This window comes from Cucurbita maxima, unplaced genomic scaffold, assembly GCF_002738345.1.
Source record: "Cucurbita maxima cultivar Rimu unplaced genomic scaffold, Cmax_1.0 Cma_Scf00013, whole genome shotgun sequence".
Taxonomy (NCBI): domain Eukaryota; kingdom Viridiplantae; phylum Streptophyta; class Magnoliopsida; order Cucurbitales; family Cucurbitaceae; genus Cucurbita; species Cucurbita maxima.
In genome coordinates, this window is record NW_019272029.1 from 3743147 (window position 1) to 3756267 (window position 13121).

At 36.8% G+C, this 13121-nt stretch overlaps 2 protein-coding genes across 3 annotated transcripts; one reads left to right on the forward strand and one right to left on the reverse strand.

Moving 5' to 3' along the window:
• Positions 1 to 1908: 1908 nt before the first annotated feature.
• Positions 1909 to 4151, reverse strand: LOC111488704 (40S ribosomal protein S3-3-like). Its single transcript, XM_023136609.1, has 6 exons — positions 4027 to 4151; positions 3779 to 3926; positions 2880 to 3051; positions 2643 to 2697; positions 2416 to 2547; positions 1909 to 2311 (listed from the first exon to the last, which is right to left on the reverse strand). The coding sequence occupies exons 1-6, from the start codon at positions 4054 to 4056 to the stop codon at positions 2135 to 2137; spliced, it is 714 nt and encodes a 237-aa protein (XP_022992377.1). The 5' UTR covers positions 4057 to 4151; the 3' UTR covers positions 1909 to 2134.
• A 1919-nt stretch (positions 4152 to 6070) lies between these two features.
• On the forward strand, positions 6071 to 11574 carry LOC111488591 (transcription initiation factor TFIID subunit 12b-like). 2 transcript variants are annotated; one of them, XM_023136421.1, is made up of 9 exons: positions 6071 to 6547; positions 6578 to 6958; positions 7192 to 7413; positions 8040 to 8648; positions 8752 to 8826; positions 10047 to 10125; positions 10393 to 10457; positions 10836 to 10874; positions 10961 to 11574. In XM_023136421.1, the coding sequence occupies exons 1-9, from the start codon at positions 6227 to 6229 to the stop codon at positions 11141 to 11143; spliced, it is 1974 nt and encodes a 657-aa protein (XP_022992189.1). In that variant the 5' UTR covers positions 6071 to 6226; the 3' UTR covers positions 11144 to 11574. The 2 variants fall into 2 exon arrangements, with proteins under 2 accessions (XP_022992189.1, XP_022992188.1); XM_023136420.1 differs by having other exon boundaries at positions 6071 to 6958.
• The last annotated feature ends 1547 nt before the right edge of the window (positions 11575 to 13121 follow it).

Below are 13121 nucleotides of genomic sequence, written 5' to 3' on the forward strand. Positions count from 1 at the left end.
AAAAAAAAAAAAAAAAAAAAAAAAAAAAAAAAAAAAAAAAAAAAAAAAAAAAAAAAAAAAAAAAAAAAAAAAAAAAAAAAAAATTGAAAGCTGGTGAAACTCCTATAATTTGCTACCAATGATATGTTAGACGAACACGACTCTCCACAATAGTATGATATTATCCACTTTGAGCATAAGTTCTCATGACTTTGCTTTGGGCTTCCCCAATAGGCCTCAAACCAATGAAGAGAGTATTCCTTGATTATAAACCATGATCATTCCTTAAATTAGCTGATGTGAGACTTTCATCCAACACCTCCCTTCGAACAAAGTATGCCTCCCCTTAATTTGTGGGTATGTATAGTCTTCCCACAAAAGAAACTTTCAAATCTTCAAATGCCCACTAAAGAAGTTAGTGGATTTAATTCTGATTTCATCTCCACGAAAAACGTAGTTGATTTGACAATTAATTTCCACCTTTTGACCCATTACAAGAATTATGAAATTAAAAACAATAAATAAAATTTTATAACTCATGAAATGATTCTTGCAACTTCATCCACTACTTTAACCGTGCAAATACTCACTCCTGAAGCTCCAAATAGTCCTTCCTCAATCGAATCAGCTTGTAACACATGAAAGTAAAACATGTCCTTTGATGTCTTGGAACATTTGGAACACCGTGATTCTTATCAGATATGTTCTTTGATGACTTCAACTAGAGTCCAAGCACGATGATGCTTCCTCCTCATCCCTCCTTTTGATGTCTAAGCCACCATGTTATCATCGGACGCACACCCAAAAGTTGTTTGCTTCATCTCCAAAGTCTTCTCCGCCTTATATGCATCCATAATCGAAGGATTTTGACTTTTGTTCGGAAGGGTAGAGTAAGAAGAAAAATAGAAATTTGAGATTTCGTAGGCATTCAAAGAATTGAAAGTTTCTTGTGGAGAGACTAAATACCCACAAATTAGTATGTAAAAGGCTGATTTTGGATAAATGAAATTGAGATTTCAAAGAGTTGAATGGCTCGGATACAATTTACCACAAGAATTGCTAAGAATTGCTTGGAACTTAGAAATGATAAAGATAATGCTCAAATTTGTAAGGTTAAAAGACTAAGTTCCAAGCAATTCTTAACAATTCTTGTGGTAAATTGTATCCGAGTCATTTAATCAAGTTTTGATCAAGTTCGATTGTAGAGTCACTCAATTTAGAACAAAGTTCCATAATCTTAGTTCTGAATTTTTTATTTTAAAAGGTTCTAAATCTCTTCGTTGATCATTTAAGGAGAATCTTTGATCTTAAAAGGTTCTAAATCTCTTGGTTGATCCTTTAAGGAGGTGTTAATTTCTTTAATTCTTGGATTCTTGCTTCAACAAAACTTGATCTTAGTTGATCCGACAAGGAAGTGTTAATTTCTTTAATTTTAGGATTCGTTTCAACAAAAGCTTAGATCGTGGAGTTGAGGATTAAAGTTGCCATTATCAACGAGCCCTCTAGGTTGATTCCTTCCCTTAGATGTAGCTGGAATGTACCATGTACAGGTCAATGCCAAATTTTGTCTTCAACAGTAGTATTTCTCCCAAACATTTACGTTCTCTAATTGACAGACTATCCAGGCATATGTCCCCAATCAATAAAGGTTATCTGGATGCTCTAAACAATCCCCCAAACTCCTATGTTCATTCCCATGATTCTCATTTAGACTGGAGAAATTGAGTGAGCAGTTTCCTGCTTCTCAATAGCAGGCAATTTACCATGCTCATCAGAACCTTTCCAGTCTCCATTCACTAAGGATGGTTTTTGTCATTCTTCGCAGGCTTTTAGTGTTCCTTACTGTGAGTGTCAGTTTTGGGCCCGTCATTATGGTCTAAGGCCCAATGCGTGAGAAGCCCAAAAGTATACCCGTACGGGCCAAAATTATACAACTAAAATGACATCATCATTAAGATTACCATTAGAACACTATGGGCTCCGACATAAAGTTAAGTACCACGGCTTCTGTGAATATTTTGTAACAGAAATATCCCAAAATCGAAACTCAAAACAGAAGAAAAATGACATCAAAACTTAGAATTCCATATTCTGAAAGAAATGATATTATGATAGCAACACTAGACAACTTTCTCCCCTCATGTGTGCTGGCCTCTTAAGCTGCTGCTTCAACTTCAATCTCAGCCGTTGGAATCACAGCCACAGGCCTAATGAAATCCTCTTCCTCCTTGGGAGTATGGATGGTAACCAAATCGGGAAGCGGTGTCGGTGGACCTTGCTTGCCCTTTGGATCCCAATCAAGCATGATCTTGACCTTGATACCCAGAACACCCTGTAAATTAAAGAAACAGAGACATCAATTAAAGAACAAATCAACCCACATATATGATTCAAGAAAAGATAATGAATGCCCTCTTGAGATGATACTGAACTGACCTGTCTAAGGAGAACGTGTCTCACGGCAGAGTCTATGTACTCTTTCACTGGCTGTCCAGACGAAATCATGTATCCATCCTTGAATTTCATGGATTTTGCACGCTGGGCCCTCAGCTTACCACTAACAATAACCTGCATGATTCAGATTACTAATTAATAAAGATGTGTAATACAAACCCACCAAATCATCAAGAACAAATTCCATAAAGATGGAAGTTAGGACTGACCTCACATCCTTTAGCTCCACTCTCCATGACAAATCTAAGGACACCATAGCAAGCCCTGGAAAAATGAAAAAGTAATGCTGAATAGGAGTGTGATCGCCAAAATAAGGAGTTTAACATGTAAAGACGACATAGTTCCAAACCAAACAATCAGTATCCAGGAAGAAAATTTTCATCATTAGGATATCGCACGCACCTAGAACTAAAAGTTTCCAAAAACATCCATAATTTCTATTATACCTTCTTACAGCAAGGCCTCCGAGAAGCTTGTAGCGGAGAGACTCAGCTTGAGCAATGGCACAGAGTCCTCTGTTGTTGACCTTCTCGGCATATAGCTCAACACTGTTTACGGGAAACTTGAAACGCTTCTGAACAACAGATGTCAATTCTCTGATTCTCCTACCTTTCTCACCTATAGCCACAATTGAATACATGGTCAGACACCAGATCCAAAAGCAACGACTGAAAACACCAAAATTAAACTACTCTAACATGTTTGATATATCTAAACACCGGACTCCTGTGAAAGGAAAATGAAACAGCTATTGACCTAAGAACTTAAATCCACTTCAATGTATCCATATCCTCCAATGACATTAAACATCAAAACTCGAGTCAGGCATACAGCGCCAATAACCTCTACAGAAGAAAAATTCAACTGTCGACTATCCAGCACCAACAACAGAACATATCTGAACATTGTACTAAAACGTAGAGAGCCATCCAACCCAGTTTTCAAGGCCGTAACCAATTACAAAGCGGAAACACTTCTACACAACTCCTTACACCTGCCTAAAATTCTAAATTGAACTTCGTAAGAATTACATGAGATTCCAATTTTGAGAACACAGTTCATAATTTTGAAGCAAAATTGGAAGTTATAGACGGAAGCACAACCAATAATGGTTAAAGAAAAAAAACACTCGTAGCAGTAGCTTGGTATGAAACAAAAACAGATTCCAAACTCCCAAACCTATGCCGATGATCCGCAGGTCAAAAATATCAATACTAAAAGAGAAAATGAAAAGACACTCGTAGCGGTAGCTTGATCTGAAACAAAAACAGATTCCAATCTTCCCAAACCTATTCCAATGATTCGAATGACAAAAATATCAATATTAGAGGAGAAAATTTCTTACCAAGAACATTCTGTGTACGAGTAGCCCTAATGATAATCTCAGTCCGCATTGGCGTAACCCTAACCTCCACTCCGGAGTATCCATCCTCTGCAAGCTCTCTGGTAAGAACTTCATTTAGCTCCGCGAAGAACACTCCATCAGCCACAAACTGTACAAAATTGAATAAAGCAAGTCTTAACCAAACCAAAATGTGCAGAATAATTAGTCTCATGGAAAATATAGAATCAAGAAACGAATTCTATACCTACCTTTCGCTTTTTGCTCATCTGAGTAGCCATGTTGGGTTGCTGGTGATGTCGCCGTTCACCGCTTCTCTGCGTGTACTTCTAGGTTGAAGATGAATAAAACCCTAGGAAACACTGAGACCCTGAGAGAGGAAAATATCCTCAAATTAAAGGCTTTAACATCTAAAGATTGGGCCTCCAGTTTCCTTATAGGCCCAACAATAGTTAATGGGCTGTATGAAAGAGAATCCAATTAAAATTTTCATGAATAATTTCATGGAAATAAAATAAATATTCAATATTTATAATTATTTAACATATAAGACTCTCCTTATTTTCCCTTATTTTTATGTTGTGTAAATTGTATAATTACATGTGGAACATAAAAACATTTCTAAACGTAATTTTGATCCAAATATATAAATTCTAAAAATATTAATTTTAATGAAAATATTATTATATTTATTTTCCCATATATGGGTGTTTGTTGTTCTCATCTAAGGGTGGCTATAATATTTCTTTTTCTTAGAATCTCTTAAATTAAAAAATAAAATTTCTCGTGAAATTAAAGTGAATCATTTTTTATCTTCGATTTCTAAATAATTTCATTATGGTAGTGCTCGACAAGCGAATGTCATTGATTACCGTGTAATTTTATGATTTTGTCACCGTTGTAATCTACCATGTTGTGTTTGTGTAAGTATCAGGTCTTTTTTACCTAAACTGGTTGTAGTTGTTACTGCATGCATGTTCTCGAGATATTTGCAAATCTATGAAAAAAACATATGGATATATTTTTTTTTATCTAAAAAAAATTAAATTTTTTTAGATCCCAATTAAAAATATATGTATATAAAATGAAATAAAATATATTAATTGAATCCATCTCCTAGTATTTTAGGTGTTTATGTTGAAATTGACATTGACCACGCTAGACATTAAACAATTTGGGATAAGATAAGTTGTTCGTTGAGCCAAATAAAATTTCAAAATTAAATACTTTAACCGAACTAATCCAAACCTCATTTTAAATGTTGTTAATGAATTCAAAATATATCTACGAGGTTACCCACTAATATTTATTCAAATATCGTTTTTAACTGGTTCGATCTTAAACTTACTCTAAAACACATAAATTAAATTAAAAAAAAATTAAATGAATCATTACCTACTAATTCATAATAAAAAAAAAAAAATAATTACTTGTTAGTTTGTTCTTGAATAGGTTCAAACTTGATCGTAACTTTACAAGCTATGGGTAACATGATCTAGAGTCATATGAGTAGAAAGACATTTAAAACACGTCAATATGTAACTGACGAGCTAAAGGGAGGAAAAAAAATCGTTGGTGGTTGTTTAAACATGTCGATGATGGAGATTCGAATTTTATAGGTATGGGTCGGGGCAAAGTTGCTTGTTAAATCCATCTCATATAATATATGAGATTTCATCGTAATTTGAGAATAAAACCGTTATTAATCGTCCATTAGTATTGTCGCATACTTATTGGAGACACAAGCACGAGGTGATTGGAGAAAACGTTAGAATCGTTGTAGGACTCTTTTTGCAAGTCTTATCATCGTAAAACTATAGATCTTCAACAAAGAAAACTCACATCACAATTGTGTTTGTAAACCTATTTTGTGTCGTTTTGACAATCGCACGTCATCCAACGTGACACGTTGTAGCTGAGTAATTGTCATGTGCTCGAGAAGAAAAATAAAAGGAGAGAAGGATATGTGACCCGATGCTCAAAGAAGAAAGATGTTTGTGCCTCGTAATACAGTTGAATTAAATAACTTAATAAAGATTAAAAGTGATAATTAACGATAAATTAATCATCTCCCTAAAAAAACTATCATTATCATAATTATTTAGAAGTTATGGCGAAAGAAAAAACTCGAATCCGAGGTTAATTAGAAAACTATTTAATTCAATGATCAGATACGGGAGTACTCACAGGAATCAATCGTACGCTCCGATCGAACGTACAGGAGAAAGCCACGTGTGTATACTGAACCCATTTGCACAAAAAATTATATATGACCCACCGTAAAGCGGTCCATCAGATGACGTGTACAAATCCTACTGATCGTTCTTCCTCCGCTCTCTCTTCCCCCTTCCTCTTTTCTTCTCCCCTTCGCATTCACTTCTTTCTCTGCAAATTTTGATGCAATTTCTGTCATGATTTAGTTTCTTGATCTTTGCTTATCTTTGAATTTCAATGGCGGATAGTACTTCGTCTCCTAGACCAGTCCAAACGAACCCGATGGACCCTTCGCCACCGCCGCCGCAGCATCAACCGCAAGTTCAACCTTCAACCACCGCTGTTCCACAAAATTCATCGAATCCGTCAAATTCCTCTGTAAATCCTCCCATTCCATCGCCTTCTGCGCTTGTTCAATCACCTTCGATTGACCACTTACATCCGCTATCTCAAATCTCTTCTCCTCCTCTTTCGCACATCTCTCTCCCGCAAAATCAACAGCAACAGCAACAGCTTAGCCCTGCGGTTGGATTGGACTACCAGCAGAAGCCTCTACAGGCGCAGCAGCAGCAGCAGCAGCAGCAGCAGCAACAACAGCAGCAGCAACAACAACAGCAACATTCGCAGCAATTGGTGCAACAACCTCAGAATGCGAGTGCGATGACGAATTTCCAAATCCAGCAAGCTTTACAGCGGTCACCTTCAATGTCTCGGTTGAACCAAATGCAACCGCAGCAGCAGCAACAGCAGCAGTTTGGGATGATGAGACAGCAATCGGCGCTTTACAGTCAGATGAATTTTGGTGCGTCTTCTACAAACCAGCAGCAGCAACAGCCTAACCAACAACAGCAAATAGGAACTGGGAGTCTGTCGCGGTCTGCATTAATTGGTCAGGGTAGCCATTTGCCCATGTTGTCTGGGGCGGCTGCTGCTGCTCAGTATAACTTGCAGTCACAATTACTTGCTTCGGTATGCACTGAATTCTTGGTACTCGTTGGTCTTAAATTGGTATTGATGCTACTTTGACATTGTTATTTGAAGATCTTTCTAGGCATGGCGTTGGCATTTTGGTGATGGGTCATGCGTCTGTAGTTGCCTTTTATTGTTCAATTACAATTCTAAATTCTTACTTTATTGACGTTAGAAATCAAGTTAAATATATTTTGCTTCTGATTTTCACTGAAACCGAACATTTTGTATAGTCGAAGCAGAAAGCTGGTTTAGTCCAGGGGGCGCAATTTCAGTCGGGTAACTCTCACGGGCAAGCTTTACAAGGAATCCAAGCAATGGGGATGATGGGTTCAATGAATTTGACCTCGCAGTTAAGAGCCAATGGCCTTGCGTCGTCATATGCCCAACAGAGAATAAACCAAGGCCAAATAAGGCAGCAATTATCACAACAAAGCTCACTCACGTCTCCACAGGTTTCATGACAGCACATCTTTGCTCCCGTGCCCATGTTCTTTATTACATTAATGGGTTTGCGCTTTTAATTCTATATACGTATTGTTGGATTCTATATGGGCTGATAGGCCAAATTCGAACCGTGGCAGATTAATGCTTTGTTTGGTTACTTTGGTGATTGCTTGGGTATTATTTATGCAATTAATCAAGGATGTTAGTTTATTGGCTATAATAGAAGTGTAGTACTCCGGCTTTTATCTGACACAACTTATTTTGTATGCTAAACATTCATTCATTACAAGCTAGACATTCATTGCACTACAAAAAATTGCCATAGGGCATACTAATATGTTTATTAGTACACGTCTCTAATTTCAATTGGTGCCCATTAACACTCTTTTTTCATTTTGGTAGATGGTATAACTCTTATTATCTTCATCATTACTGATTTGTCCGTCATATTCTCTAACTTAATCTGTATATCAGCAACTGCAGTATCACCTTATTACTTTAATGGATAGTTTTATGGTAATTTGTTTTGCTGATCTTACTATACAATCTTGATATTTTGTTTTGTGTGTAGAAACCTGTAACTGTAAAATTGCGTGCATGATTGTGACACCAAGACAATTTTTATAAACTGCAGGTTCAGAACTTACCGAGAATGTCAAATCTAGCATTTATGAATCAACAATTGACTAATTTGGCTCAGAATGGGCAGTCAAACATGATCCAGAACTCTTTGCAACAGCAACAGTGGTTAAAGCAAATTCCAACAATGTCTACCCCTGGCTCACCCTCATATCGTCTTCAACAGAGGCAACAAGTCCTGCTACAGCAGCAATTGGCTTCATCTAGTCAATTGCATCAAAACCCCATGTCCTTGAACTCTCATCAATTTCCTCAGCTTGTACAGCAACAGCCGTCCATAGGACATCAACAGCAGCAACCACAGGCACAACAACAGCAACCACAACAACAGCAGCTACAACAGCAGACCCTTCATCAACAACAGCAGCTACTTCAACAACCATCACCACAGAATTCTCTGCAACCAGTATTGCATCAGCATCAACATCAGCAGCATTCTCCTAGGATAGCTGGACTTGTGGGCCAGAAATCTCTCAGTTTGACTGGATCACATCCAGATGCTACAGCGTCTGGCACTAGTACACCTGGGGGAAGTTCAAGCCAAGGGACAGAAGCTGCCACTCAAGTCCTTGGGAAGAGAAAGATACAAGATCTGGTTTCACAGGTTCTGCCTTAACTTCCCACATATCTTATCTACTCTACCTTTGTAACGCACTTCTGTGTTTCTTATTTTGTTCTCGCTTTAGTTGAAATTTGAATGTCTGCAGGTAGATCCACATGGAAAGCTGGAACCTGAAGTTGAAGATCTTCTCTTGGAGATTGCCGATGATTTTATTGACTCGGTGAGACCTCCTAGTACTGTTACCATTTCCCTATACTTCTTTGTACCTTTCCACCCAATTTCTTACACTTACTATAATAAGTGCGTATGTGCCATTAGCTGCAGTCAATATCAATACACATCGAAAGTTAGTCATTCACTATTGAAGCACTATGTTCGATTATATCAAAACATTTACAATAGGAAGTCATTTGAAAGGAAAAAAAAATTACTGCATACAGTCGATTTTCGTAAAATAGTATGCTATTCTATGACATATAATAAATCACCAGAAGACTCTATGACATTATGCAGCAAATTTTTTTTTATGACACAATACAAAAGGTCTTATAAACAGATGGCCACAAGTTAAACCTAAAATCGACCCCCAAAGTTCCTCATCAGATGTCTCAAACCCTCTAAAGTTCCTCTCAAGCCAAATGCTCCATAATAAGGCAAAAAAAAAAAAAGACTGCTACATAACTCTTCCTTTGTCCCAAAAGGAGGGTTCAAGAACACCTCTTCAATCATAGAACAAAACCCTCTGTTACGACCCATAACAGCCCCAAAATTCAAGAACAGGAGCTCCTCAATCATGGTGATTATATTTTTATAAGCCGTGGCTTGTTATGTTTTGTAATGATGATAAATTGCTATGCCTCTTCTCCTGATTAACTTTTTAGGGCCCTATTTCAGGGATTTTTTCTTTTCAATAGTGTGATTGGCCATGGGTGCATAGAGTGGTGTATACCTTCTTTGGACTGATCGGTCTGTTCCTCTGTCATTTATCAATTTAGTAGAAGTATACTACTACACTCCCCTGTTCTTATTATTCTCCCTTCTTTCTCGCCAACCAAAACCTGTGAACCAGCTCTCACAAGAACATTAGAAAACTAAATACTTTGCTACTAAGACACTGATGTGGACACGTTTAGGTCCTTTTAAAATCTACATGTTCTTATTGAAAGCTATTTTCTCATTGCCCCATACCATAACATGTTCATGTTACAAACAAATCAAGTTAACTGGCGTCAGGGTCCTTTTGGTGGGGACGATTTTTGGAGTAGTGTGGATTAATTATTATGTTTCTTCTATTGCAATATTATTGCAGTACCTAATAATTCATGTTAATTTCATGGCTCGTTCATCAGCTATGATCATTTCAGTATTATTCGATGGTCTATTATGTGAAAACTAAGTTTTTTTCCCTTTTTTTTTTTTTTTTTTTTTGTTGCTATACAGGTTACTACCTTTTCATGCAATTTGGCTAAACACCGGAAGTCCTCAACTTTAGAATCCAAAGATCTCTTGCTACACTTAGGTGTGTACTACCTTGTCTTTTCTCTACTTGATTTATTAACGGGCATGCATCAGCAGCATATGCATCCCTAAAGAGAGTGGGGGGGAGGGATATGGTGAGGCTCCGTTAATTTAATTGTTATGAAGAGTTCAAGTTTTCATCATTTGCGATAATTCAACCTAAAGGGCACTAGGTTACAAGTTTCTTGATTCATCATGTTTGGTAGTAATGGTATTGATCTTATATTAGACAAATCTATACTAACCATATATTCTGGATGATGTGCAGAGAAGAATTGGCAGTTAAACATTCCTGGATATTCAAGTGACGAGCGGAAGAACCAGAATAAAAGTGTAAGAAAATTATCATATCTCTCAAAACAAGCATTTGATTAAATTTAGGCCTCGTTTGATTTTTGAAAAATAAGCTTATAATTACTACTTTCACTTATAAATTTCTTTTGTTTGTTATCTGCTCTCTACCGATATTTTCAAAAACAGTAAAATTGTGAAAACATAAAAAAGTACTTTTTAAAAACTTATTTTTGTTTTTGGAATTTAACTAAAAACTTAAATGTTTGTTTAAGAAATGTGAAAACCACAACAGAGAATTTTGGAGGAAACGAGCATAAATTTCAAAAACAGAATTAAAAATGAAATCATTATCAAACGAGGCCTTTAACTTTCTAAAAATTCGTTTTTGTTTAACCCTATTGAGTTTTAATATTGTAGTTATCATCAAGTGACGTCCACAAGAAACGTCTGGACATGGTAAGTTGGACTCATCTGTTCAAGCGTTTGATCCATTCCTTCTTTTATCATTTGTCTCAAACGTTCTCTTCTGGGGATTTCATCAGATACGCATATTGAAGGAAGCTTCCTGTGTCGAAACAAACATAAACACCCCTAAAGAGATGGTCCGACAAGGGGTTGGAATGTCCATCGGTACCAACACTCTAACAAGGCCTTCACCAAGTTCAGAACAACTATTGTCACAGACAGCCGGTTCACAGCTGCTGCAGCAAATGACGAGGTTTTAATGTCTCAACTATGTTTGAAAAACTAATGCTTGTAAATCTCGACTACTTGGTGAACAACCCTGGTACCAGTTCAGGGATACAAAAATAAAAAGAGATTTAGAGAATGCCATTTAAGAGGGGCCTGAACTGGACTTCTGTGTGGAGTGGAGTAGTGTGTGATGGTTCTTAGTGATACAACTTATGAAATCAATTTTTTTAGGCTGTATAATATGAAGATGCATAATCTGGAACACGGGCGTAATGTTAACTGTACAAAATATTTGGCAGTCATATTAGTATAGGCCTCAAGTTATTGTTGTGTCTTGCCATGGAGGACATCTTTAATTTATATTGATTCTCTTCACAATTTCAAACCGTCTGAAGTTTGTTGGGGATCATAGCAAAACTATCACAAATGGAATAGAAGATATGATTACAAATGTTTTGATTCCCTTTTAACTGTTTTGATTTCAAGTATTACAGATGTTAACAGTTCAATTTCCAGATGAGGAAAAGGGCCAACTTGTAAGGTACACAATTTCCTCAATGGTGAATTATGAAGATGACTTGAACTTCATGGCAGGGATTTGTTCTATGCCACAAAGCCATAAGCCATTCATGGTGCGCTTGTGATACAAAAAGCCTTGTGGGAACCTCTTCATCTTGGTCCTTGGCCTTCTAAAAGTTGCAGATTTTTCACTTCCCATGTGCATTCAGCTCACTCCACTTCTATCACATATCCTTGAGTTATTAGGTGCTGTACTCTTCATTTGAAATGAAATGGGAATTGTAGAAAGAAGCTAGTTTCTTTCAACCTTGCTTCGAATGTGCAAAAATGAGTATTTAGAGATGCTTTCGTTATTCTCAATAATATGGCTCGGTAACAGATCACTTCTTCTAAAGCACCTTGTTCGTTATGCTCGCAACATTCCAATTAGTTCTCCCGGTGAAAAAATATTAAACATTCTATATGATGAGACCAATACTTTTGATATTAGTTGACGCATAAGAATGTAGACATGTCTATTATGGATCTCCACTCCCTAGGATCGAGAAATCTTTTAGATCTTATTATCCAAAGAAATCAGGCTTTGCACTTTGAGGTGGAATTTCACCATTGATATGGCTCGAGCTTCATTGAGAAGATATGATAACAGCCAGGAGATAAGAGTGGAAGAGAATGATGGATACGTAGGGCTATGCTGGAAAGGGAAATCAGTTTCGTTTCGTTCGTTTTGGAAGTTGGGAATGAAATCCAGTGGCGGTTGAAACAGTTTTCAAGGGTTTCATAGCTTTTATCCTCAATAATTTTCAGTGCACATTACTGCCAATTGCTTCAAACCTCAAAACAAACCTATCAGGCAAGAAATAAAGACAATGGGTTTGTGTTTGAACTCGAGTCCTAGACCACCATTTTTTTCCTAGCCTTCCTTCCTTTTGGGTGCATCAAAGTTTTTTACTTTGGAGAAGGGAGCCACTAAGTCTTTTTTTCAGTTCATCGTAGGAAAGATTTACACACCTTTAAGAAATATTGTCCTCTTTAGACTTTTCCTACAAAACTTTCTTACGTATGCTAGGGAGAGTTTCTACATCCTTATAAAAAATGTTTCGTTTTTTCAGTTCATCGTATGAGGTGGAAAAATTTGAACGCTAGGCAGAAGTTTTCATGGGAGAAGTTTCCACACCCTTATAAAAAATGTTTCGTTTTTTCAGTTCATCGTATGAGGTGGAAAACTTTGAACGCTAGCCAGAAGTTTTCGTTTTTTCAGTTCATCATATGAGGTGGAAAAATTTGCATTCAATTCATCATATGAGGTGGAAAAATTTGCAAGCCCACCTTTAGAAAATATTGTCTCTAGATTTTTCCTTCAAAACACATATGCTAAGGAGAGATTTCCAACCTTATAAAGAATGTTTCTCCCAAGGTTTTTAAAACGTGTACTAAGAAGAGATTTTTACACCCTTATAAAGAATGCTTTGTTCTTCTTCCCAACCGAGG

Bases quoted from the DNA above. Each gene is read 5' to 3' on its own strand.
- LOC111488591 (XM_023136420.1), top strand. From the start codon at position 6,227: ATGGCGGATAGTACTTCGTCTCCTAGACCAGTCCAAACGAACCCGATG. The intron at 7,414-8,039 runs GTTTCATGACAG...TATAAACTGCAG, and splicing joins GCTCACTCACGTCTCCACAG to GTTCAGAACTTACCGAGAAT. The intron at 8,649-8,751 runs GTTCTGCCTTAA...GAATGTCTGCAG, and splicing joins TACAAGATCTGGTTTCACAG to GTAGATCCACATGGAAAGCT.
- LOC111488704 (XM_023136609.1), bottom strand. From the start codon at position 4,056: ATGGCTACTCAGATGAGCAAAAAGCGAAAG. The intron at 3,927-4,026 runs GTAGGTATAGAA...AATTTTGTACAG, and splicing joins AGATGAGCAAAAAGCGAAAG to TTTGTGGCTGATGGAGTGTT. The intron at 2,548-2,642 runs GTCAGTCCTAAC...TGAATCATGCAG, and splicing joins GTGGAGCTAAAGGATGTGAG to GTTATTGTTAGTGGTAAGCT.